Source organism: Natrix helvetica, assembly GCF_964273705.1.
Source record: "Natrix helvetica genome assembly, chromosome: 13".
Taxonomy (NCBI): domain Eukaryota; kingdom Metazoa; phylum Chordata; class Lepidosauria; order Squamata; family Natricidae; genus Natrix; species Natrix helvetica.
Window position 1 is genome coordinate 5,751,653 of NC_138557.1, and position 23,261 is coordinate 5,774,913.

Below are 23,261 nucleotides of genomic sequence, written 5' to 3' on the forward strand. Positions count from 1 at the left end.
AAAAATAATTTTTGAGGTTGTGGATGTGTGGGATTGTGAATGGCCGCAAATGAGAGCCGATATTGGTCTGTGGGGAGAATGGAGCCCATTCGGCAATTACATCTTAAGTGTGAAATAGCCTAGAGAAAGGAATAAAATAGGCTATTTTAAAATACCGATTGTGACTCTTCAAAATCTTGGAAAAGTGGGCCGTTGCTGCCGCTGATAGCTCAGGGACTGGATGCAGCCTGGAGGGGAATAAATGAATCACAAAGTGCACTTTATTTTTCCTTCAATTTACCCTGCCAGGCCAGTGACTGGGGTATGAAATGGTGCCAAGCTGGCTTGTGCGATGGTGGTTTGTCAAATGAGTCACGTCTGGTTGGAAGCGCAAGAGAAATTTATTATAAAACCTGGTCTGTGAACTCTACAAAGACAAGGAGAACACTAACATGCCTTAGAGCAGGGGTGTCAAACTCGATTTCATTGAGGGCCGCCTTAAGGTTGTGTTTGACCTGGGGGGGGAAAGGGCGTGGCCAGCTGAACATCACTTGTGTCGGGGGCACCTGTGGTGCCCAAGTGCTAAGGCAGGACTTCCCTCAGACCCTCCCTCACTCTCATTATAACCTTCCTTCCTTTCCTCTTCCTTCTTTGCTCTCTTCCTTCTTTTTCTTTCTTTCCTCTTTCCCTTTCTCCTTTCCGGTCCCTTCTTCCAGGCTCAAATGCAAGAGGGGAAACATTTCTCCTTTTGCTTTGTTTTTGTTTTGCTAGCCCTCTGCCAGCGAAAACGGAGCTCTGTTTTAGCTGGCAGAGGCACCGCGGGCCGGTCCTTTTCTGCTTCCAGATGCGCCGGCCAGAATCCAAGCACCCCCGTGGGCTGGATTTCGGCCCACGGGCCTTGAATCTGACACCCTGCCTTAGAGGGAAGCTGGTTTCTGAGGCTTTTGAACTATAATTCGGAATTTAACTTTAGGCATGAGCTGGGCCATTCGTTACAGCTTATTCCCAACCTACAGTTAAAGCAAACCGTAGCACAATGCGGGAGCTCCGCCAATCTGTTGGAACTAGATTTCCTGCAAAACATTTGCATGACTCCCGTTTGAAGGGTAGTCAAGCCAGCAAATGTGGGCCGCCCTGCCAGGCGTGAAGAATCAGGACCTCATGTAAGTTCCAGTTCAGAGGATTTATTGCTCAAGCCTAGGACAAGAATCCAGTCCAGTAATGGTCAACATTAAATTGAGGCTTGATAAGAGTTAACAGAATTCAAGGGGGAGGGGGCTGGGCTTGGAGCATTGGTGGACGCATAAGGATTCTAGGCTATGTCCTCTCTTGACTCCACCTCCAAGCTCTGCCGGTTCGTCTCCCTACATAATCCTATGGTTTGTGGCTGCTCTGGAACAATATGTGGACTATAATTTATTATCAGACCGGAGGTACTTACTCTTGAACGGGCCAGTAGCTGAGCAGAGCTGTGAGAGACAGGTAACAAATGCTCAGCATTCCGGAAACCAGCAGCGACAGCATGCCCAATCCACCGAGAATGCAAAGCAAGGTGACGCCACCTAAGGATATTACGAAACCTAGGAGGAAGGAGAGGCAATTAGCCTTATGGTTTCTCCAGGGGATTCTCTTTATTGCATCGTTGTCAATAGATGGCAGCAACTAGCAAATTTATGGCTGATCTAGGACAGCTCGGGAAACTTAAGGCTCTGGTTAGTTCTTGTCCGGGAGGCCCCTAAGGTATCTTAGGGTAGTAGACTAACTAGGGAGAGTGAATAAAATCCTGTAAGGAGGCAACGAAGAATTACTTCTGCACTGTTGCCAAGGAAACAGGCCTCCTGCCTTTAAACTTCAAGCAAGTTTTAACTTTATTTATTGTCATTGGGTAGCCTTGAATGACGAGCACGTTGAAAGCTCTAAATTCCTTTCAAAGGCTGCAGCTGTCTCCAGAGAGGCGCGTCATCGTCATCTGAACCCATTTCCCCAAAGGCGTGAATACCTTCCATGACGATCACTCCGATGCACGCCAGGACCGTGGTAGCGACGACAAAAAACAGGAAAAACGCGATGGGGACGGCCGAGGCCGCAATAAATACCATCAGGGAGAGGGCGACGAAAGGGTGATCATCTAAATACTGGCCAACTCTGGAGTTCATAAAAGCAACCACCTGGGATAGAGATGGAACAAAAGGGAAACGTTTTTTGAAGATGTGGGGGATTTATTCTGGGAAGCGAAGCTATTTCAAGAGGAAATCATTGAATTAAGGCGAGCTTAATATACAGGTAAGTCCTCAGCCTACGGCCACAATTGAGCCCCAAAATTTGTGTTGCTAAGTAAGGCAGATATTCTTCAGCTTCTACTTCTACTTCAGCTTCAACCGCAATAATACAAGAGATACACACAACAGGTACAAACTCAAAGTTAACCGCTCCAAACTCGATTGCAGAAAATACGACTTCAGCCGCAGAGTGGTCAACGCCTGGAATGCTCTACCTGACTCCGTTGTTACATCCTCAAACCCCCCACAGCTTCAACCTCAAACTGTCTGGACTTCACCCCATTCCTAAGAGGTCCATAAAGGGGGCATGCATAAGGGCACCAGTGTTGCCTACCGTCCCTGTCCTTCTGTCCCCATTTATTCGTCCTCATTTCCTTTGTTAATATCCACGTTTATACTTATATCTGTTAACTTGTACATGTTTGGCAAGCTGGGGAATTCTGGGAGTTGAAGTCCACAAGTCTTAAAGTTCCCAAGTTTGGACACCCCTGGCTTAAGAACGATGGCAAGAAAATGGAGCGAAACTCACTTAATATTTACTTATTTTATTGATATAGTTTGCCAAACATGTGCAAATTATGGGTGCAATGTCATGTGCTTTCAGCAACACGACGACAAAAATATTAGCTATCACTGACCTAGTCAGTGATATTTAAACACAATTATTATTATTAAACGCAATTATTTAAACACGATCTGTTACATTCTCCCAATTGGCTGATCTTTGCACTACCATAACCCAACCGTACTGGAAAAAAGGCGTGTAAGAGAGGATACTTCTCCTTCCCGAACCAATTTTTATTTATACCTGCTCTTAGCTCAGCGCGCCTTTCTCCCTAAACAGAAGGAAGATGCCCCCTAAAGTCCTCCGTAACTCACATGTGAGTTGCTATGTACCGTATCCAACATCGCCAGCCACCGTTTCTGGAGTTCCTTCACCTCTTTGGACATGGTGACGTTTTCAAGCTTAAAAACCAATCCGTGCCTTTTCAAATCCTAAATCCTAGAAAGAGGATGAAAAAAAAAGAAAGGAATATTTTGACTGCTGCGTTTGGTCAGATCCCCAAATGTAAAGCAGACCGCATAGTAGTTTGTAGAGAGGGAAAATCTACTACAGGTAATCCTTCCCTTGCAACTATTCGTTTAGTGGCCGTTTGAAGTTACAATGGCACTGAAAAAAGCAATTTATGTCATTTTTCCCATACTTATAAATTCATAGTCAGGTGATCAAAATTCAGATGTTGGTTACTGGCTCACGTTTATGACGGTTGCAGTGTCCCGGGGTCATGTGATTCTCCTTTTGCGACCTTCTGACAATGGGGAAGCCAGATTCACTTAACCCAGGGGTGTCCAAACTTGGCAACTTTAAGACTTGTGGATTTCAACTCCCAGAATTCCCCAGCCAGCCATGCTGGCTGGGGAATTCTGGGAGTTGAAGTCCACAAGTCTTAAAGTTCCCAAGTTTGGACACCCCTGACTTAACCATTGTGCTACTAACTTAACAACTGCAGTGACTCACTTAACAACTGTGGCAAGAAAGGTCGTAAAATGAGGCAAAACTCATTTAACTGTCTCACTCAGCAACGTAAATTTGGGGTCTCAACTGTTGGTTGTAAATCAAGGACTACCCGTATGCAAACATTCTTGAATTATAACCTTTATGGTCCCTATTTTGCTAGGAAATGTACATTTTTAGAAACGGATAACTTCATTTTTCCCCCCCTTGTCCTCTTATTACAGCAGATTCCACATAGTTGCAATTCCTAGTAGAACTGACAAACTCAAGGCTGTCTGTTTACTACAGCTTTACAATGTTTCCACCATGTATAAACTTCTGAAAGAGGAAAGCAAACAAAAGTATATTTTTTAAAAAAAAAACCACATCCTTTCCACATGAAATGATGAAGGAATTGCTCGGAGATCTTTCCTATCCAGAAACAAATATCCAAACTGTCCACTCCCGCGCTGGATAGTAGATGCCCTGTTGAATGTCTGCCCGCCTGTCTTCTATAACTCCCCAGTTGCAAGATTGCATGCCAAAGCAGCTAGTTGGTCTTCAAAATCAGACTGTCCCGTGGAACCTCTGCCTGACTCTCCAGCCTCAGCAGGGCTGGGGTGGGAGGGGGGAGAAATGTGAGGAAAAAGCGGTCCAGTTGAACCTCTGCCTAACCATCCAGGCTAAGCAGGACCTGAGGAACAAGCAGGGGGGGGGGGTATTTCCCAGTGAACCTCTGCCTGATCTTTCAGCCTCAGCAGGACCTGGCAGTGTGAGGGAAACCCCTGTCCTGTTGAACCTCTGCCTTACCCTCCACCCTGAACAGGGGCAGCAGGGGGAAAATGTCCTGTTGGATCTCCGCCTAATCCTCCACCAGCCTGGGCAGAAGCAGCAGGGGGGAAATAATTTCCTGGCAAATTTCTGCCTGATCCTCCAGCCTCAACCTGAAAGGCACTCTAAGGAAAAGCCCTGCCCTGTTGAACCTCTGCCTGACCCTCAGCAGGGGCAATGGGGAGCGGGAGGACTGTCCTGTCAGACTTTTGCCTGGCCCTCCATCCTCAGCAGCCCCTGAGGAGCAAGAGAGGAAAAATTCTGTCCTGTTGAACCTCCGCCTGGCCCTCCATCCTCAGCAGCCCCTGAGGAGCAAGAGAGGAAAAATTCTGTCCTGTTGAACCTCCGCCTGGCCCTCCAGCCTCAGCAGCCCCTGAGGAGCAAGAGAGGAAAAATTCTGTCCTGTTGAACCTCAGCCTGGCCCTCCAGCCTCAGCAGCCCCTGAGGAGCAAGAGAGGAAAAATTCTGTCCTGTTGAACCTCCGCCTGGCCCTGCAGCCTCAGCAAAGGCAATGGGGAGGACTCTGTCCTGTCAGACTTCTGCCTGACCCTCAGCCTCAGCAGCCCCTGAAAGGCTCTCTGAGGAAAAGCCCTGCCCTGTTGAACCTCCGCCTGACCATTAACATGGGGGAGGGAGGGAGGACTCTGTCCTGTCGGATCTCTGCCTGACCCTCAGCAGCCCCTGAAGGGCCGCGGCGAGGCCGGCTGCCCTGTTGAACATCCCCTCCCAAAGCCCGAGCCGGACCTCCGCCTGCTCGGCCTGCGGAGCGGCCTCTCTGCCTCCTCCTCCTCCCCGGAGGGAAAGGCGAGGAAGCGGGCTGGGCTTGCTTCGCTCCCTCGGCCTCACGTACCTCCGCCGGGCCGCCCCAAAGAGGCCGAGAGCAGCGCCGCCGCCTCGCCTCTCGCTCGGCCCTGCAGGGCGCTCCGGGGCCGCCTTCCCCTTCGCCTCACCCGGCCGCCCTCCCGTCGGTCAGTCAGTCGCCCTTTCCGAATGCGCTCTCCTGGCCTTCATGCCGGCAGGAGGAGGCTCGGCCTCTCCGGAAAGGAGCCCGGCTCCTCCCTTGCAGGGCGAAGCTACGAAGCCGCCACGCAGAAAAGGGAGAGAGGACGGTAGTTGACCGACTCCCGTGGTCGCCCCCGATGCTGTGGGCCTTTTATTTTATTTTATCCTTGATAAATTAAATGGATTCAATCAATAAACTTAAATCAAATAAATAAATGAAATAAATAAATAAATTGAATAAATAAATAAATTAAATTGATTTAATAAATAAATAACGTAAATCAAATAAATAAATGAAATAAATAAATGAAATAAATAAAATTAAATGGATCCAATCAATAAATAACTTAAATCAAATAAATAAATGAAATAAATAAATAAATAAATAAATAAATAAATGGATTCAATCAATAAATAACTTAAATCAAATAAATAAATGAAATAAATAAATGAAATAAATAAATAAATGGATTCAATAAATTAAATAGATTGAATAAATGAAATGGATTAAATAAATTAAATAGACAATTTAAATAAATCAGTTAAATAAATAGATTAAACGGATTAAGTAAACAAGTTAAAATCAATTAAATGAATTAAATAAATTGATTAAATAAATAAAATAATTAAATAAGTAAATAATTAAATTAATTAAATTGAATTAATTGAATGAATTAACTTAATATAATTAATTAATTAATTTAATTAATTACATTTTAAATTAATAAAAATAAGCTTTGGTCACCATATTACAAAAAGATGTGGAGACTAGAAAGAGTGCAGAGAAGAGCAACAAAGATGATGACGGGACTGGAGGCTAAAACATATAAAGAATGGTTGCTGGTATGTCTAGTTGAATGAAAAGAAGGACTAGGGGAGACATGATAGCAGTCTTCCAATATCACAGGGGTTGCCACAAAGAAGAGGGAATCAAGCTATTCTCCAAGGCACCCGAGGGTAGAACAAGAAGCAATGGGTGGAAACTAATCAAGGAGAGAAGCAACTTGGAACTAAGGAGAAATTTCCTGATAGTTGAATAGAATAGAATAGAATTCTTTATTGGCCAAGTGTGATTAGACACACAAGGAATTTGTCTTTGGTGCAGATGCTCTCAGTGTAAATAAAAAGACAAGATACATTTGTCACGAATCATAAGGTACAACACTTAATGATAGTCATAGGGTACAAATAAGCAATCAGGAAACAATATCAATATAAATCATAAGGATACAAGCAACAAAGTTACAGACATGCAGTCATAAGTGGGGGGAGATGGGTGATAGGAACGATGAGAAGACTAATAGAAATAGTAAAGCAGCCTTAGTGAATGGTTTGACGGTGGCGAGGGAATTATTTGTTTAGCCTCCATGCACAAATGTAATTGTCCTTGTTTTTTCGTATGTATGTGTGTCCTATGTGTATTTTATCTTTTTGACTGTACGCCGCCCCGAGTCCTTCGGGAGAGGGTTGCGGCTAATCAAATAAAATTTGATTTGAAATTTGATTAGCAGAGTGATGGCGTTCGAGATAAACCTCTTGTGTCTAGTTGTCTTGGTGTGCAATGCCCTATAGCGTCGTTTTGAGGGTAGGAGTTGAAACAATTTATGTTCAGGATGCGAGGGGGTCTGTAAATATTTTCACAGCCCTCTTTTTGACTTCTGCAGTATACAGGTTATATACAATATACAGAACAATTAACCAGTGGAACAATTAGCCTCCAGAAGTTGTAAATGCTCCAACACTGGAAGTTTTTAAGAAGAGATTGGATAACCCTTTGTCTGAAATGGTATAGGATTTCTTGCCTAAGCAAGGGGTTGGACTAGAAGACCTCCAAGGTCTCTTCCAACTCTGTTATTCTGAGTCCGATGACTTTTCAAGCTTGATTATATTTCAGAAAGGGCATCTGTACAGGACTTAGCAGCTGGCAAACAAAGAGCCATCCTTCAGCCTTGGAGATTAAAGACAACCTAGATGTGAAAACTTCTGAGCCGCAGTTGGATTCCAAAAAAAGGTTTAGGGATGGGATTGGGAAGTACTAAAGGACAAAAAGAAGGACCAGAGGTGACATGATAGCCTTGTTCCGATATTTGAGGGGCTGCCTCAAAGAAGGGGGGGGGGATCAAGCTATTCTCCAAAGCACCTGACCGCAGGACAAGAAGCAATGGGTGGAAACTAAGCAAGGAGAGAAGCAACCTAGAGCTAAGGAGACATTTTCTCATTTTAATTATTTCCTGATTTAATTTGAAACGAGAAGAGCACTCCTCTTGATGCAACTTCCTGTTTGTTAAGCCACCCCCGAGGGTCCTAGATACAAGTCAAGAAGAGGAACCGCGGCTGGGCTCACATGAAAGATACATTTAAATACAGGTAGTCCTTGACTTACGACCACAAGCACCTGAATTTTGCTCATGGGGACGCTGCAATGGTCATTAAGTGTGAAAAGCGGTCCTAAGTCACTTTTTTTTCAGCTCAGTTGTCATTTCAAACAGTCACTAAACGAACTGTACTACCTGTACTACACTTATTCTATATGTATTTGGTTTGAGCCTGGTTAGACACAGAAGGAATTTGTCCCTGGGACAAAAGCTTACTTGCCAAACAATAGAATATAATGATAATTAACAATACTAAAGTGTACAGCCAATAAAAGGGGGGAGTAAAAAAAACAGTGGAAGTTACAATGGCAAATATTGGTTTCTTGCAAGCGATTGTACTAAAATAAATGAAAACTATCCAAGTACTATGTCCTTTTTCTCCCTCGAAGATCTTTGCCACCCTCTCTCTCCATTGCTGTCCCATTCCCCCGCCCTCGTTCTACCTTAAGTACCCCGTCCATCTTACCATATCAAAACAGTGTTTGCTTGTTAAACAAACTGCTTTTCCTTTCGCAGGAGGAGCTGCTGCTGAAGGTTTAGGCTGGCAGGAATGGCATGGCATGGCAGCCAAGTGGGTGGAGTAGGAGGGGGGGGAGCTGTCGGAAGAGCGGAGTCTGGTTGCTTAGTGACAGCAATGCGGTCCCCTCGGTTACCCCAAGCGAGAAGGGGGAGAGAATGTCAGGGAGCAGAAGTTCTTTCTGAGCTCTGCCTCTCCAGCAAGCACGGAAACAGGTGACTGGGACGGCTCCCTGGAGCGGCAGACGGCCCTCGCCCCTTCCTAGTCCTGAGTGAGGTTGAAAAGAGGCCAAAGAAACTTGGCTTGGTTTGCCCTGAAAGTGCCTGACTTTGATTTCCATCTCTCTCTCTCTCTCTCTCTCTCTCTCTCTCTCTCTCTCTCTCTCTCTCTCTTTCCTTCTTTCTTTCTTTCTCTTTCTTTCTCTTTCTTTCCTTCCTTCTTTCTTCCTTTCTTTTTTCTTTCACTCCCTCTTGCTGTCTTTCTCTCCTCCCCTCTCCTCCCCTCCCTCTCTCTGTCTGTCTGTCTTCCTTTCCTCTCCCTCCCTCCCTCTGTCTCTCTATCTTCCTTTCCTCCCCTCCCCTTCCTCCTTCCTTTCCTTCCCTCCCCTTCCTCCCCTGAGTCTCTCTCTCTCTCTCCCTTTCCTCCATTCCTCTTCCTCCTTCCCTGTCTCTCTTCCTCCCCTCCCCTCCATCTCTCTCTCTTCCTTTCCTCCCCTCCCCTTCCTCCCTCTCTCTGTCTCTCTTCCTCTGCTCTGCTCTCCTCTGCCTCTTTTTTGGAATGAGTGTGGATCACTTCCTAGGTCCTAAAGTTGAGATAACTGTCTTTCTACCTAGCCTACATTTGGAGGGATGTTTGAAGATTCATTCAGTGGGTGTCCTAATGAAGGAATATTAGAAAAAAATGGATTGTAGTCTCATGGGTTTGTTTTGACTATCAATTGGTGTGATTCTTCTAGATGTTTAAAGCCAGGATAAGGATTTATTTTTGCAAAGATTATTGATCTAATTGATATTTTGGAAGAAGAGCAGGACATCCTAAGAAATATTCATCATGAATCCAAAGGAGATTACCAAAATTTTGAGGGTAGGTGTGAATAACTCTTATGAAAACATAGGCTCGGTTTGTTTATTATGCCCTGAAAACATAATCTTGTTCCTGTGATTTAGGCTTCTTGTCTTGTATGATGACAGCAATCGTGGCTTTTAACCCTTAATATGTAATACAGACTTAGGTTAAAGCTAGTGAGTTTCAGCTTTGTTCTCAATCCATGGTCAAACACTGGCTTTGTTTGAGGTATGTGTCCAACTGCTATATTTAAAAGGGAAAGGATTTGACAACTGCATAAGAATATTGTAATACTGCGATGTTGAAGTTTTGGAGAAAAATAATATAGCAATCCCATTGCAGATGTTGGACAAAACCTCTTTTAATCTGGTGTCTTCAGATGTGTTGGATAAAAGTTTGCAAAATTCCCAGCTTGATCACCACATCTGGTGGATGGAGAAAAATAGTAATGAATCTTTTGCCTGGGCTATCCAGAGAGCTCCTAGCTTAGTTGCATTAAGTCATTAACTGTAGTTTATTGGGGGGAAAGTAATGCCCTCTGTTTACAAATCATAAAATTATGCTTAGAAACATGCTAAGCCCTAACCAAAGTAATTATGTTATTTCTTACCTTTAAATAATATGGCACTAAGAGTGGCTGAGTGGCTAAGACGCTGAACTTGTCGATCAGGAAGGTCGGCAGTTTGGCTGTTCAAATCCATAGCGCCACATAACAGAGTGAGCTCCCATTACTTGTCCCAGCTACTGCCAACCTAGCAGTTCAAAAGCATGTAAAAATGCAAGTAGAAAAATGGGAACCATCTTTGGTGGGAAGGGAACAGCGTTCCGTGCGCCTTGGTGGCGCAGTGGTTAGAGTGCAGTACTGCAGGCTACTTCTGTTGCCTGCTGGCTGCCTACAATTTGGGCAGTTCGAATCTCACCAAGCTCAAGGTTGACTCAGCCTTCCATCCTTCCAAGGTGCGTAAAATGAGGACCCAGATTATTGGAGGCAATAGACTGACTCTGTAAGCCGCTTAGAGAGGGCTGTAAAAGCACTGTAAAGCGGTATATAAGTCTAAGTGCTATTACTATAGTTAACTCTGTCCACTGCCAGCAGTTCGATCCTGACCGGCTCAAGATTGACTCAGCCTTCCATCCTTCCGAGGTGGGTAAAATGAGGACCCAGATTGTTGGGGGCAAGAGGCTGACTCTGTAAACCGCTTAGAGAGGGCTGTAAAAGCACTGTAAAGCGGTATATAAGTCTAAGTTCTATTGCCATTGTGCCATCGGTTTCTAAAAACAGTTCTTAATTTTTAAAAATCCCAGCCTCGTTTTTTTATTCAGGCCAATTTAAATACAGGATGGCAGGGCTGAAAACAGGATTGGTAGAACTGCAGTGTCGTTATCGGGACACATTCTGCATTTTCTTGAAGCTTTTTTCCCATATTTCTTTTTTTTTTTAGTCACAGACGGATTCTATCTATAATATGAGTCATGCCAAGCAGATACCTGAGCTGCCACCTTTGCCTTCAGTACCGGTCTCGGATCCCTCTCAACTGTATCAGGTGAGTCCTTTGCACTCTTATTAGAAAACAGTTATGAAAGGAAACCAGCTCGAGAGCAATACAGGTAGTCCTTGTTTGGCGACCACAACTGGGACCGGCTGCTGTTGTTAACCGAGGCGGTTGCTAAGTGGGAAATCAGCAATTTAGCAAATGTGACTTTCCTTTTCCCAGCTCAGCCCGGCAGCACTGGGTTGAGCTGGGTGAAAACTGTCGAGATTCCCCAGTTTCAAATCTTGCCCTTCTGTTTATTTCCCCTCTGCCAGGCTCATCTGGGAGCTGGGATGGTTATCCAGAAGGGGATCAATGTGTATATTTACATTCATTGAAGAGAAAGGGATTACAAGAGAATAAGCAGACTTATAATGGGAAATACACAGGGGCGGGCTGCAGGGTGTTCGCAGGATTTCCTGAAGACCGAACAGTGTTATTATTCCCATATAATTTAGGACAGCAGCCCCAGAACCTCTTATACAGATATATACAATAGCAGAGTTGGAAGGGACCTTGGAGGTCTTCTAGTCCAACCCCCTGCCTAGGCAGGAAACCCTATACCGTTTCAGACAAATATCTATCCAACATCTTCTTAAAGACTTCCAGTGTTGGGGCATTCACAATTTCTGGAGGCAACTTCTGTTCCACTGGTTAATTGTCCTCACTGTCAGGAAACTTCTCCTCAGTTCTAAGTTGCTTCTCTCCTTGATTAGTTTCCACCCATTGCTTCTTGTTCTACCCTCAGGTGCCTTGGAGAATAGCTTGACTCCCTCTTCTTTGGGGCAACCCCTGAGATATTGGAAGACTGCTATCATGTCTCCCCTGATCCTTCTTTTCATTAAGCTAAACATACCCAGTTCTTGCAACCGTTCTTCATATGTCTTAGTCTCCAGACTCTCTTTTGGGCAACAGGGAACAGTGCATGGAGAGAGGTTTTTCTGCAGAGTGGAGGGGGTGTGATGTTGGGTGCTGCCTGAATTCTGCAGATGGGGTTTCACTTGTTTGTGCAGCCCGGTTGCTGGCATGTCATGGCCCAGGGGTTGGGGACCTCTGATTTAGGATTTTCATCAATTTCTGCTTCGTAATGCTTATCAGTGGCTAAGTCACTAAGCTTGTCGATCAGAAAGTTCGGCATTTCGGTGGTTCGAATCCCTAGTGTCATGTAACAGAGTGAGCTCCTGTGACTTGTCCCAGCTTCTGCCAACCTAGCAGTTTGGAAGCATGTAAAAATGCAAGTAGAAAAAATAGGAACCACTTTTGGTGGGAAGGGAACAGCGTTCTGTGCGCCTTTGGTGTTGAGTCATGCCGGCCACAGGATCGCAGAGACGTCTCCGGACAGCGCTGGCTCTTCGGCTTTGAAATAGAGATGAGCACCGCCCCCTAGAGTCGGGAACGACTAGCACATAAGTGCGAGGGGAACCTTTACCTTTAAGATATGCAAAATCCTATGGGCGGCTTCACTTGAAGGATGGGATTGCAGTGTTGCAAGGAGTTTGCCGGTCATTTGCCAGTCATGGAACCTGTTTCTCCACTTCCATCTGGGATATTTTGCCATGTCTATGCCAGGAAACAACTGATCTTCCACCCAGGTGTGGTTCTCCCAGATTAGCATGACTTTATTAAGAGGGAAAAAAAATTAGGCTGTAAGAATTTTTATAGCCTAATTCCACCAGCCTTGAAATTTTGGGCTTGGAGAACCTAGAACTATGCCACCTATAATCTGACCTAAGCGTAGTACATAAAATTGTCTGGCTACAACATCCTACCTATCAATGAGTACTTCGGCTTCAACCGCAAAAATGCACAGGCAAAATAGATGCAAACTCAAAGTTAACCGCTCCAAACTCGATTGCAGAAAATATGACTTCAGCCACAGAGTGGTCAACGCCCGGAATGCTCTACCTGACTCCGTTGTTACATCCTCAAACCCCCCACAGCTTCAACCTTAAACTGTCTACCGTGGACCTCACCCCATTCCTAAGAAGTCCGTAAAGGGGGCATGCATAAGCGTACCAGCGTGCCTACCATCCCTGTCCTTCTGTCCCCGTTTAATTTTACTCATTTCCTGTGTTCTTATTCATGTTTATTCTTATTCCTGTTATCTTGTACGTGAGTGACAAACTAACTAACTAACTAAATATGTTTTCTCAGCTACAACACATACATAGGCAGTCCTTGAGTTAAAACCACAGCGGGGACTGGAATTTCCGTGGCTAAGCCAGGCGGTTGTTCAGTGAGTTGTGCATCCGAATGGAAGAAGCTTCTTGGATGAGAAGCGAAACGTTTTCAAGGGAGGAAAAAAAAAACCCAAGAAAGTCCAGTTGCCTTTTGAAAAATAAAAATAAAAAGCACCTTCGGGATGGCTTTGCTTAGCAGTGGAAATTTGGGGCTCGATTCTGGTCGTAAGTTGAGGACTAGCTGCATGTCCTGTGTCCCAATCCGCTTCTATGACGGCATGTCTCTCTTCTTTTCTTCCCCTCGTTCTGGGTTTAGATCATCCAGGAGAGCAGTCACTACCCCACGCTAATGCAGCGAGCGTCTTGGATGCTGGCGGTGCCCTTGAAGGAGCAGTGTCACTTCCGCACCCCGAGCAACTCCATTGCCAACAACTACACATTGGCAGCGCGCGACCTGAAGATGAAGGATCTGCAGAAGCTAGCTTCCCCTGTCCGAATCAGGAAGGCTTCTGGCTGCACCAAACAGAAAGCCGAATGTCCACGTATCCTCCGAGCTCCAATAAAGTACAGATCCATGTCTATTAGAGGCTCTCCGACATCCAGGCCGGGGCTTAACAGAGTTGGAAGGGACCTTGCAGGTTGTCTAGTCCAACCCCCTTGCCCAAGCAGGAGACCCTACCCCATTTCTGACCGATGGCAGTTGTCAGCCAGCTTTCTAGAAGCTCGAGGTTATTCTTTGTCTCCGCACCTTGGCACCTGACCGGAACCAGCGAGGAAGAAGAAGATTGGACCATGTGATGGATTAGTGGGTGTGGGGACAAGATCATGAACTTTCAACTGGATGGGAATCCTAGGTAACTTCCAGAATTGGGATAATGTCAGCGTTCCAATTATCGTGCAGAATTAAATCAGAGTCCAAGGCAAAACTTCCTTAAAGTTCCGATTTAATAAGTCAGACATGTTGGCACATCTGTGGGAATCCCAATTCTGGAAGTTACCTAGGATTCCCACCCAGTTGAAAGTTCATGATCTTGTCCCCACACCCACTAATCCATCACATGGTCCAATCTTCTTCTTCCTCGCTGGTTCCGGTCAGGTGCCCAGGTGCCCTTCCTCTTGTAGGCAGCCCCTCAAATATTGGACCACTGCTCTCCTGTCTTCCCTGGTCCTTCTCTGCACTTAGACTAGCCGTGCCCAGTTCCTGCAACCATTCTTTGGGTTGTCCCCAAGGGGCTTCCCAAAAGGGAACTGGACTTTCTTGGCCCAAGATATGCATTTTAAAAGGCAATTGGACTTTCTTTGTTTTTGTTTGAAGAGGTTTTGCTTCTCATCCAAGAAGCTGCTTCAGTTCAGAACTGAAGAAGCTTCTTGGATGAAAAGCAGAACGCCAGCTTCCTTTTTCTTTTCTTATTTTGGCTGAGGCTTTTCTTTAACGAGATCTCCCAGCTGCTAAAGAGTACGCGCCATCCGAAAAGAAGATGAAAATATATGTAAGGAACCTCGAAGGGGAATATGAAAGGTATTGTCATGTTTTTACCTGTTTTGCTTATTCAGTAGAAAACGGTTGAACAAGTTAGGGCCCCTCGAATAAGCCACATTTTGCAAAGTTCACCTAACATTCTTAGCCTTAAAGAGAGTTTACAATCCATAGTGCTTGGGATGACAGGCATGCTCTAAGATCAAGTTCATCTAATCATGGGTCCCTGAAATAAGCCACAATGGGCTGCCTTTGCTTGATGTGTTGAGTCAGGGAACATGGTGTACGAACCTTAACTTACTTGCGCCAGAACCAAGCAAACTGTATTGTTTCTCTTTGTAGCTAACAAGCCCTTGTAACCCACTAGCCCTTGTAACTAATAACCACTTGTTCTTCAGAAGTATAGCCCCTTTCTTGGAGGGTTTGTTTATTTCTTTATTTTTCAAACTTGTAGACTGCTGATCTTGCCAGAGGTGATTCTAGCTGGCTTACGGACATTGAGTTAAATGCAGAATAAAACGTTCAAACGATCAAGAAATTTAAAAATCCCATTAAAATAAAACTAAGATAGGCACAGCCAGACAATGAGGAGGTTGGGGAGGAACATGGGCCAGTCATTGAATCTGGGGGAAGCTCTGATGAGGGTGCTGTGTCGGAGGCAGAGAGTGGGCCAGGGCCGTATGCCAGTTATCAGCTGCCTTCAGAGTCAGACATCAGTGAGGCAGAAGAACAGCTGGAGCCTGTTCCCCAAGTGCGCATCCACAGAGTTGCAGAAGAAGGGAAGAGCTAAAGAACAGGGGTCGACTTGGGAGTAAGGCCACAGGTGGAGGATGAATGGCCCCTCTCAGAGGAAATAAAAGAGGAGTGAAAGGGGAGTTTGCAGGAGACAATTAGTTCCCTTAATTGGCTCATGACTCTCCGAGACTCATTGCCAACTTTGCAGATAACAGCCTGGCAGCTCTCCCAGCCAGATAAGGTCTGTGACCGTAAATCCTCCCTCGAAAGACTTTGCTGGATGTGAATGAGCAGAATTCACAGTCAATTAATAAAAGGGCTTTTTTGTCGGGACAAGGAGTTTACTTCATGCTCTTGGGAAGTCTAGGTGAGAACACAGCCATGTCTTCAAGGCCTTTTGGAGCAAAAAGGAGGGTGATAATTTGGGTGCATCCTATACACCGAATGTACCCCACCAGAGGCCAAAAATGCGAGGCATAGAGGCAGCTATGGTCTGTGGCAATCCCTGCAGCCTGGAACAGGTGATTGGCGGTGTTCCAGCAGTCCAACCCACCCGCCAATCAGCTGTGCTGAATCAGGCTGCAATAAGTGCTGAAGCTGACCTGGCTTGTCAGAGTTTGCAGCAGCAATCACATTCAGCAGGATTCAAAATAATAACAATATATAATACATTACCAAAAGCAGGTTTTCCAAAGTAGCAGTAAATACAAGCAAAACACAAGCACTTTCAGTTCTCGGCGAAGCCAGGCTCCTTCCTGTCTCCTTGTTCCTCCCACAGCAAATTTCAGAGACCAAATTGGCTGACTTAGTTGCTCTGCCTATTCATTGGCTGACCTTGTTAACATGTGTCAGCTGAATACCATGGATGCTGGTAGCGCAGAGGCAGAATTTTCCTTATTATTATTTTCCTCCCCAAAAACTAACGTGCGTCTTATATTCCGGAGCGTGTTACCCTCTGAAAAATACGGTACCTGTTGATTGTGATGCATTTCAGGGCTGAAACTGTGTCCCAGGTGTGCAGTCTCGATTTGCTGCGGTTGGACGTTCAAGCGGTGGAGGAGGGAGTGCCTCGTTATTCCGAAAACCAGCCTCTGACCCCAGAGGAGCAATTTGTTGTGATGCGTCAGTACGAGGAAGAGATGAGCAAAGGACTACAGGCACCCACAGAGGAAGATCTGGAGGTGGCTAAGCCAATTCACAAGGGGGTCTTTTCAAGCATCTTTTATCGGCAGGCTTAGAGGAATACAGAACCAGGGGGGGTCTTAAAACTTTCCATGCTGCGGTCATCTCCACTTGGGAGAGCCAGTTTGGTCTCGTGGTTAAGGCAAATAGGTCCATTTTTCTGAGGTACGCAATAAAAGGGAATTCGGGTAGTTGACTTTTTTCCCAACAGAGGCACAGCAATACAGGTAGTCTTCGACTTACAACGGTTCATTTAATGACCAAAGTTACAACATCACAGAAAAAGGCGACCGCTGGACGTTTTTCACACTCCCCAGTTGTCACCTGATTTTGACAACTGACTCATATTTTTGACAGTTGCCGTGTCCAAGAGTCAGGTAATCGCCTTTTGTGACGTCCTTTTTTTTTGTTATATGCTTTTTATTTCATTTTTATATATACATCAACATACAGAGAGTTGACACCCAGTCTGTGAACTAGCACCAGTCTGCCAAACAACTGAAGCCCCATCCCTGGGATGGAGGCAGCACACAAAATCACGTCTATCTACCAAAGTGGTCCCTGGTGCTCAAAAGATTGGGGGCCACTGATTTAATGGATATTTTGTGGTCTGAATTGGCAAGCAGGATGATCCAAAGATTGTAACGCTAGTGACTGACTTTTTTTTTTTTTTTTGAAAATCTATTTTGCATCTCTTTGCAGAGATATTGCTATTACATCCATAAAGGCATCCGGAAGGACATGTTAGCGCCCCAGGATGAAAACGTGCTGAGCAATATTTTGACTCGCATTCCAAGTAATTTCCTTGCCAGCCCAGATCTGGAGGCCTTATTGAATAGTTTGATGGAAGAAATTCAAAGCGATTATCAGATTTGGCTCATGAAAAACATCGGTGAGTGGAAGAAGACAACGTCCTTAGGCAAACAAAACAAATTGTGAAAAACAATTTTTTGGGACAGTCACTTCCTTCAAGTAGAACCCTAAGAATTCAAGTCTTGAAATTTTAGCTGGCTGAATTATAGGTGCTAAATGCTCAGGTGGGTAAACCATAGCTTGAATAATAGCTTGGGTAAAGGAAATCAGGCAGGCTCACCCCACTTTCCAAACCATAAATCATGGTTTCAAGCCACAGTGACTAGATCCATACAACACACTTCTCTAGGGTCAAACCAAGACTTCAAAGTCAGAATGGGGTGGGGAGGGGTCAGGTTTTGTGTGACAAGAGAAAGTGGCTTGTTTGTTTGTTTAAATTTGCCATCCATCTCACCACCTTCACTTTTAAATTAACACAATCAACTAGATTTAAATATTTGTTTGTTCAAATTAAATAAGACCCAGGAGTCACTTCAAAGCCACATTATGGAATTGGGTTGGCCTATTTTTCTGGCTTCGACTCTTAATGCGTCAGGAAAGTGTGCAAAATTTGGGTGAACGCAATCCTTTGTTTTGCACCGTGCCACCTAGTGCCTATTGCTGCATTTAGAATTAGAATTCTTTATTGGCCAAGTGTGATTGGACGCACACAAGGAATTTGTCTTAGGTGCATCTGCTCTCAGTGTACATAAAAGAATAAAATACATTCATCAAGAATAAAAAGATACAACATTTAGTGATAGTCAAGGTTACTAATAAGCTATCAAATCGTACTAGGAGACAAATAAAACAACATAAATTGAAAGATGCAAGCTACATGGTTATAGTCATAAGTGTGGAAAGATAGATACTAGGAAGGAAGAGAAGAATAATAGTAATACATTCTTAGTAAATTATTTCAAAGTATTGTGGGAATTAGTTGTTAAGAAGAGTGATGGCATTTGGGGAAAAACCTGTCCTTGTGTCTAGTTGTCTTGGTGTGCAGTGCTCTATAGCGTTGTTTTGAGGGTAGGAGTTGAAACAATTTATGTCCAGGATGCGAGGGGTCTGTAGATGTTTTCCCAGCCCTCTTTTTGACTCATGCAGTATACAGGTCCTCAATGGAAGGCAGGTTGGTACCCATTGTTTTTTTCTGCAATTCTAATTATCCTCTGAAATCTGTTTCTGTCTTGTTGGGTTGCAGAACAGATGACAGTGCAGATGACAGACTCAATAATTCCTCTTTAGAACTCAATCAGCAGTTCTTCGGGAATTGATTCTACCTTTTAAATTTTACTTTTTAAAAAATTAAAGTTTTTAAAATTTGATTCTAGCTTTTAAAAGGTTGCATTGCCATTTAATTACCTTTTCGGGTTTGCTTCCAATGCCTTGTTCTTCCCTTTTTCTGCCAGTTGATTACATCTTGATGGATCCCGATGAGAAAAAAAGACTCTTTATAGGCAACATCCCTCAACCTTTTCCCCGACGAATCATCCGAGCTCCGGTTCCTTGGCACAAAATTTACCAAGAAACCAAACTCTGGAACGAGACCCATCTCTTCACTGTGAATCCTATGATGTTCACTTTGCAGCAACTCTGGTTTGCTGAGTGAGTCATCTTGCTTAAATATTGTGGCCTGCCAGAGGTCAGCAGAGCTGGCTGCAGATTCGGACAGTGAGGAGGTTGGGGAGGAACATGGGCCAGTCCTGGAGTAAACTCGGCTCAATTCTAAAGGATACAAGGTCAGGCGAACTGTGACTCTCTCTCCATATCCAGGTTTTCTGAACTGAGATTTATTCGTACCAAGGACATCCTTGGAGGAGATTTGCCCCTCCTTCCGAGCGAATTTGAAGAGCTGATCCGAAGGCAGTGCCAGGAAGCTCATGAAATCCTTCAGACCAGGTTAGAAATATTCAAACCGTGCCAAATACGGGATAGTCCTCAATGTACGACCACAATTGAGCCCATGTTGTGGTCCCCCAGCAGAGCTGGCGGCAGAGTCGGACAGTGAGGAGGTTGGGGAGGAAGCTGGGCCAGTCCTGGAGGCTGGAGAAGGCTCAGACGAGGGCTCTGTGTCGGAGGCAGAGACGGGGCCGAGGCCGTCTGACAATGATCAGGTGCCTACGGAACTAGACAGCAGTGAGGCAGAGGAACAGCTGGAGCCTGTTCCCAGTGTTCGCATGCACAGAGCTGCTAGAATAAAAGAAGAACTCAGAAATCACGGTCAAATTGGGAGTAAGGTCACAGGGGGAAGGTGATTGGCCTCTCCCATAGGAAATAAAAGAGGATCGAAAGGGGAGTGGGCTTTTGCAGGAAACAATTTGTTCATTCGGTCATCAGATTCGTTTCAGGAGTGTGAAGATCTGTCCGTGAATCTCAGAGACTCTGTGCCCAGTCTTTCCTTGCATAGCACCTCATTTGGAAAATATTGATATGGCCGCTTTCCAAGATAGATAAGGTCGGTGGTCATAAATACTCCTTTGAAAGACTTGTTTTCCAGGCCTTTGCTGAATGTGAAGGAGACAAATTCACATTCGTTTAATAAAAGGGGGTTTGTCAGGACCAGGATTCTGCCTCATGCTTTTTGGGGAAGCCCAGGTCAGAACAGCCCAACATTTCCGTCGCTAAGCAAAACGTTGGTTAAGTGAAATTTTGCCCCATCTGGGAAGATTACAAAGGATGATCCCATCCTAACCCTAACCCTGAACCAATTGAACTTTATGCCGGTTGCCCGAATTTTGATCCTGTGATGACTACAATGGAGCCCCCAAATTTCTGTTGTTATGGAGACCTTTGTTCAGTGAGTTTTGCCTCATTTTATGTCTTTTCTTCTTAAGTGAATCACTTCAGTTGTTAAACTAGTAACCTGGTTGCTAAGGGGATCCAGATTTCCCCATTGACTTCGCTTGTCAGAAGGTCGCAAAGGGATCGCTTGATCCCGGGACATGGCAACTGTCATAAGTTGCCAAGCATCTTTGCATTTAAAATCTTTGTATTTTGTCTTCCAGCTTTCTGATCTTGAGGCCTTTGCAACTCATCATTGAACTGTCCCACCCAAAAGTACCTGAGCAAATGGCATTTTCCATGTCATTACAGGTGGATTCCCAGGTGCGCTGACCTCTTCATCGAGCAGAAAGAGAAGTGGTTGCACCTTGCCCCGCAAAGTGACTTAGATTCTTCTCAGCAAATAGAGGAATACTTTGCTTCGGTTGCCATCCTGATGTCCCTGCAACTGCGGGAGATGGTCAACAATTCCCTAGAGGACTTGCTCAATTTTTTTAAGATACACAAGGTAAGTTGTGGCGTACAGGCAGTCCTCGACATACGACCACAACAGAGCCCAGCATTTCTGTGGTTCAGTGAAACATTTGTTAAGTGAATTCCTGTCCCAGTTGTTCAGTGAATCACTGTGGTTGTTAAGTGAGCGTCACAGATGTTTAGGCAAAAAAACCAAAAACAAAATGCAGAAGTAAAGTATATATGGTACCTCGTTCAATAGTAGTAACTGTGAAAGGGATCTTGGAGTCCTAGTGGACAACCATTTAAATAGGAGCCAGCCGTGTGCAGCAGCTGCCAAAAAAGCCAACACAGTTCTAGGCTGCATCAACAGAGGGATAGAATCAAGATCACGTGAAGGGTTAAGACCACTTTATAATGCCTTGTTAAGGCCACACTTGGAATACGGCATTCAGTTCTGGTCGCCACGATGTAAAAAATATGTTGAGAGTGCAGAGAAGAGCAACCAAGATGATTAGGGGACTGGAGGCTAAAACATATGAAGAATGGTTGCAGGAACTGGGCATGTCTAGTCTAGTGAAGAGAAGGATCAGGGGAGACATGATAGCAGTCTTCCAATATTTGAAGGGCTGCCCCAGAGAGAAAGGGGTCAACTTGTTTTCTAAAGGCCAGACAAGGAATAATGGATGGAAATTGATCAAGGAGAGATTCAACCTGGAACTAAGGAGAAATTTCCTGACAGTGAGAACAATCAACCAGTGGAACAACTTTCCTCTAGAAGTTGTGAATGCTCCAATACTGGAAGTTTTAAACAAGATGTTGGATAACCATTTGTCTGAAGTGGTGTAGGGTTTCCTGCCTAGGCAGGACTAGAAGACCTCCAAGGTCCCGTCCAACTCTGTTATTCTATCATTCTATCACGGTAAGTGAATCTGGCTTCTCCTTGCTTGTCAGAAGGTTGAAAAAAGGGATCATGTGACCCTGGGACACCGCAACCGTCATAAACGTGAGTCAGACACCAAGTGGCCAAGTTTTGATCACATGACCTCAATGGTTGGAAGTGTGAGAAACTCCATAAAAACTTCAATTGTAGACAGCGCCCAGATCCCGAAAATCGATTCTTTCTGCTTATTCCCTGCATGTGACCTCATGATTTCTTTCTCTCCTTTCTCTTCAGGATGGAAATGATTTTGGTGATGTTTACGAGGACATGCAGTTCTTTATTCCTCAAATATTGGTCCTCAAACTAGATGTGGAAGATCCGTCTATTATATTTGAGCCCGACGTGCAGAGTTTGTGGGATTTGGTTAACCGCTGTTTTATTGAGATCCTCAAACATTCTGAAGATCTTCCAAAGGTATGCCAAAGGAAAAACATGGCCGAGTTCATTTTTTGGGTTACTCCAGGGTGGAACTCTTGAAGAAGTCACCATGGATTGGGGTCCCTGAACTTCCTCAAGTAAAGCTGGACGGGGAGAGTGAGCTGAGGATCTGAAGCAGGAATACAAGTAAGAAGTAGTTTTTTAAGAGGTTGCTGTAACTTTGGATCATCATTCATTGAATGGTCATAAATTGAAGATGGCTGTACAATGGCTTGTTGTAGGAGGAGGACAGGCAGAATCTGGGGAGGGAGTCAAGAGAGGAATCAACTTGGAATCCTTACGTTCCCATAAGTGTGTCTAAGTTCAAACCCTCTTGAATTGTGTTAGCTCTTATCTACTGCCAATTTAGTGCTGGCTGTTAGTTGACTACTAAGATCATAGCATCCGGCCTCCTCAATTCCTGGCAAATAGATGGGGAAGAAATGGAGGTAGTGACAGACTTTACTTTCCTGGGCTCCAAGATCACCACAGATGGAGAAATCACCGCAGCCAAGACATTAAAAGAGGCTTGCTCCTGGGGAGGAAAGCTATGGCAAAGCTAGACAGCATACTAAAAAGCAGCGGTATCACCCTGCCAACACAAGTGTGTACAGTCAAGGCTGTGGTTTTCCCAATTGCAATGGATGGCTGTGAAGGTTGGACCATAAGGAAGGCTGAGCACCAAAGAATGGAGGCCTTTGAACTCTGGTGCTGGAGGAGAAGACTCCTGCATTGAGTCCCTTGGACTGCAAGGCCATCCAACAGGTCAGTCCTAGAGGAGATCCACCCTGATTGCTGTTTAGAAGGCCAGATCCTGAAGAGGAAACTCAAAGACTTTGGCCACCTAATGAGAAGGAAGAAGGACTCACTGGAGAAGAGCCTCATGCTGGGAACGATGGAGGACAAAAGAAGAAGTGGACGACAGAGAAGGAGGTGGCTGGATGGAGTCACTGAAGCCGTCGGCGTGAGCGTAAATGGACTACAGAGGATGGCAGAGGACAGGAAGGCCTGGAGGAACGTTGCCCATGGGATCGCGATGGGTCGGACACGACTTTGCAATTAACAACATTAGTTGACTGGATATTGTGTATAGGCATAAGCAATAAATCAATTTAATTAGAATTTAACTTGCAGTCCTGATTCTTCGTGCCTCACATAGTAGA

The 23,261-nt window shown here is 44.9% G+C and overlaps 2 protein-coding genes across 2 annotated transcripts in view; one reads left to right on the forward strand and one right to left on the reverse strand.

The window, feature by feature from the left end:
- Positions 1–1,554, reverse strand: part of LOC309398865 (melanin-concentrating hormone receptor 1-like) — an 8,195-nt gene extending 6,641 nt beyond the window's left edge. Inside the window, exon 1 of the mRNA XM_081966120.1 lies at positions 1,421–1,554. The gene's annotated coding sequence lies outside the window, so the exon portion shown is untranslated. The remainder of the gene's footprint in view (positions 1–1,420) is intronic.
- A 7,974-nt stretch (positions 1,555–9,528) lies between these two features.
- The window catches only part of DNAH3 (dynein axonemal heavy chain 3), a gene marked incomplete at its 5' end in the record, with an annotated part of 77,721 nt that continues 63,988 nt past the window's right edge, over positions 9,529–23,261 (forward strand). The window contains 10 exons of the mRNA XM_081965497.1: positions 9,529–9,561; positions 10,986–11,087; positions 13,572–13,797; positions 14,702–14,774; positions 16,462–16,648; positions 17,352–17,541; positions 18,914–19,109; positions 19,278–19,403; positions 20,598–20,793; positions 21,916–22,095. Of these exons, the coding sequence (XP_081821623.1) occupies positions 9,529–9,561; positions 10,986–11,087; positions 13,572–13,797; positions 14,702–14,774; positions 16,462–16,648; positions 17,352–17,541; positions 18,914–19,109; positions 19,278–19,403; positions 20,598–20,793; positions 21,916–22,095 (1,509 nt within the window). The remainder of the gene's footprint in view (positions 9,562–10,985; positions 11,088–13,571; positions 13,798–14,701; positions 14,775–16,461; positions 16,649–17,351; positions 17,542–18,913; positions 19,110–19,277; positions 19,404–20,597; positions 20,794–21,915; positions 22,096–23,261) is intronic.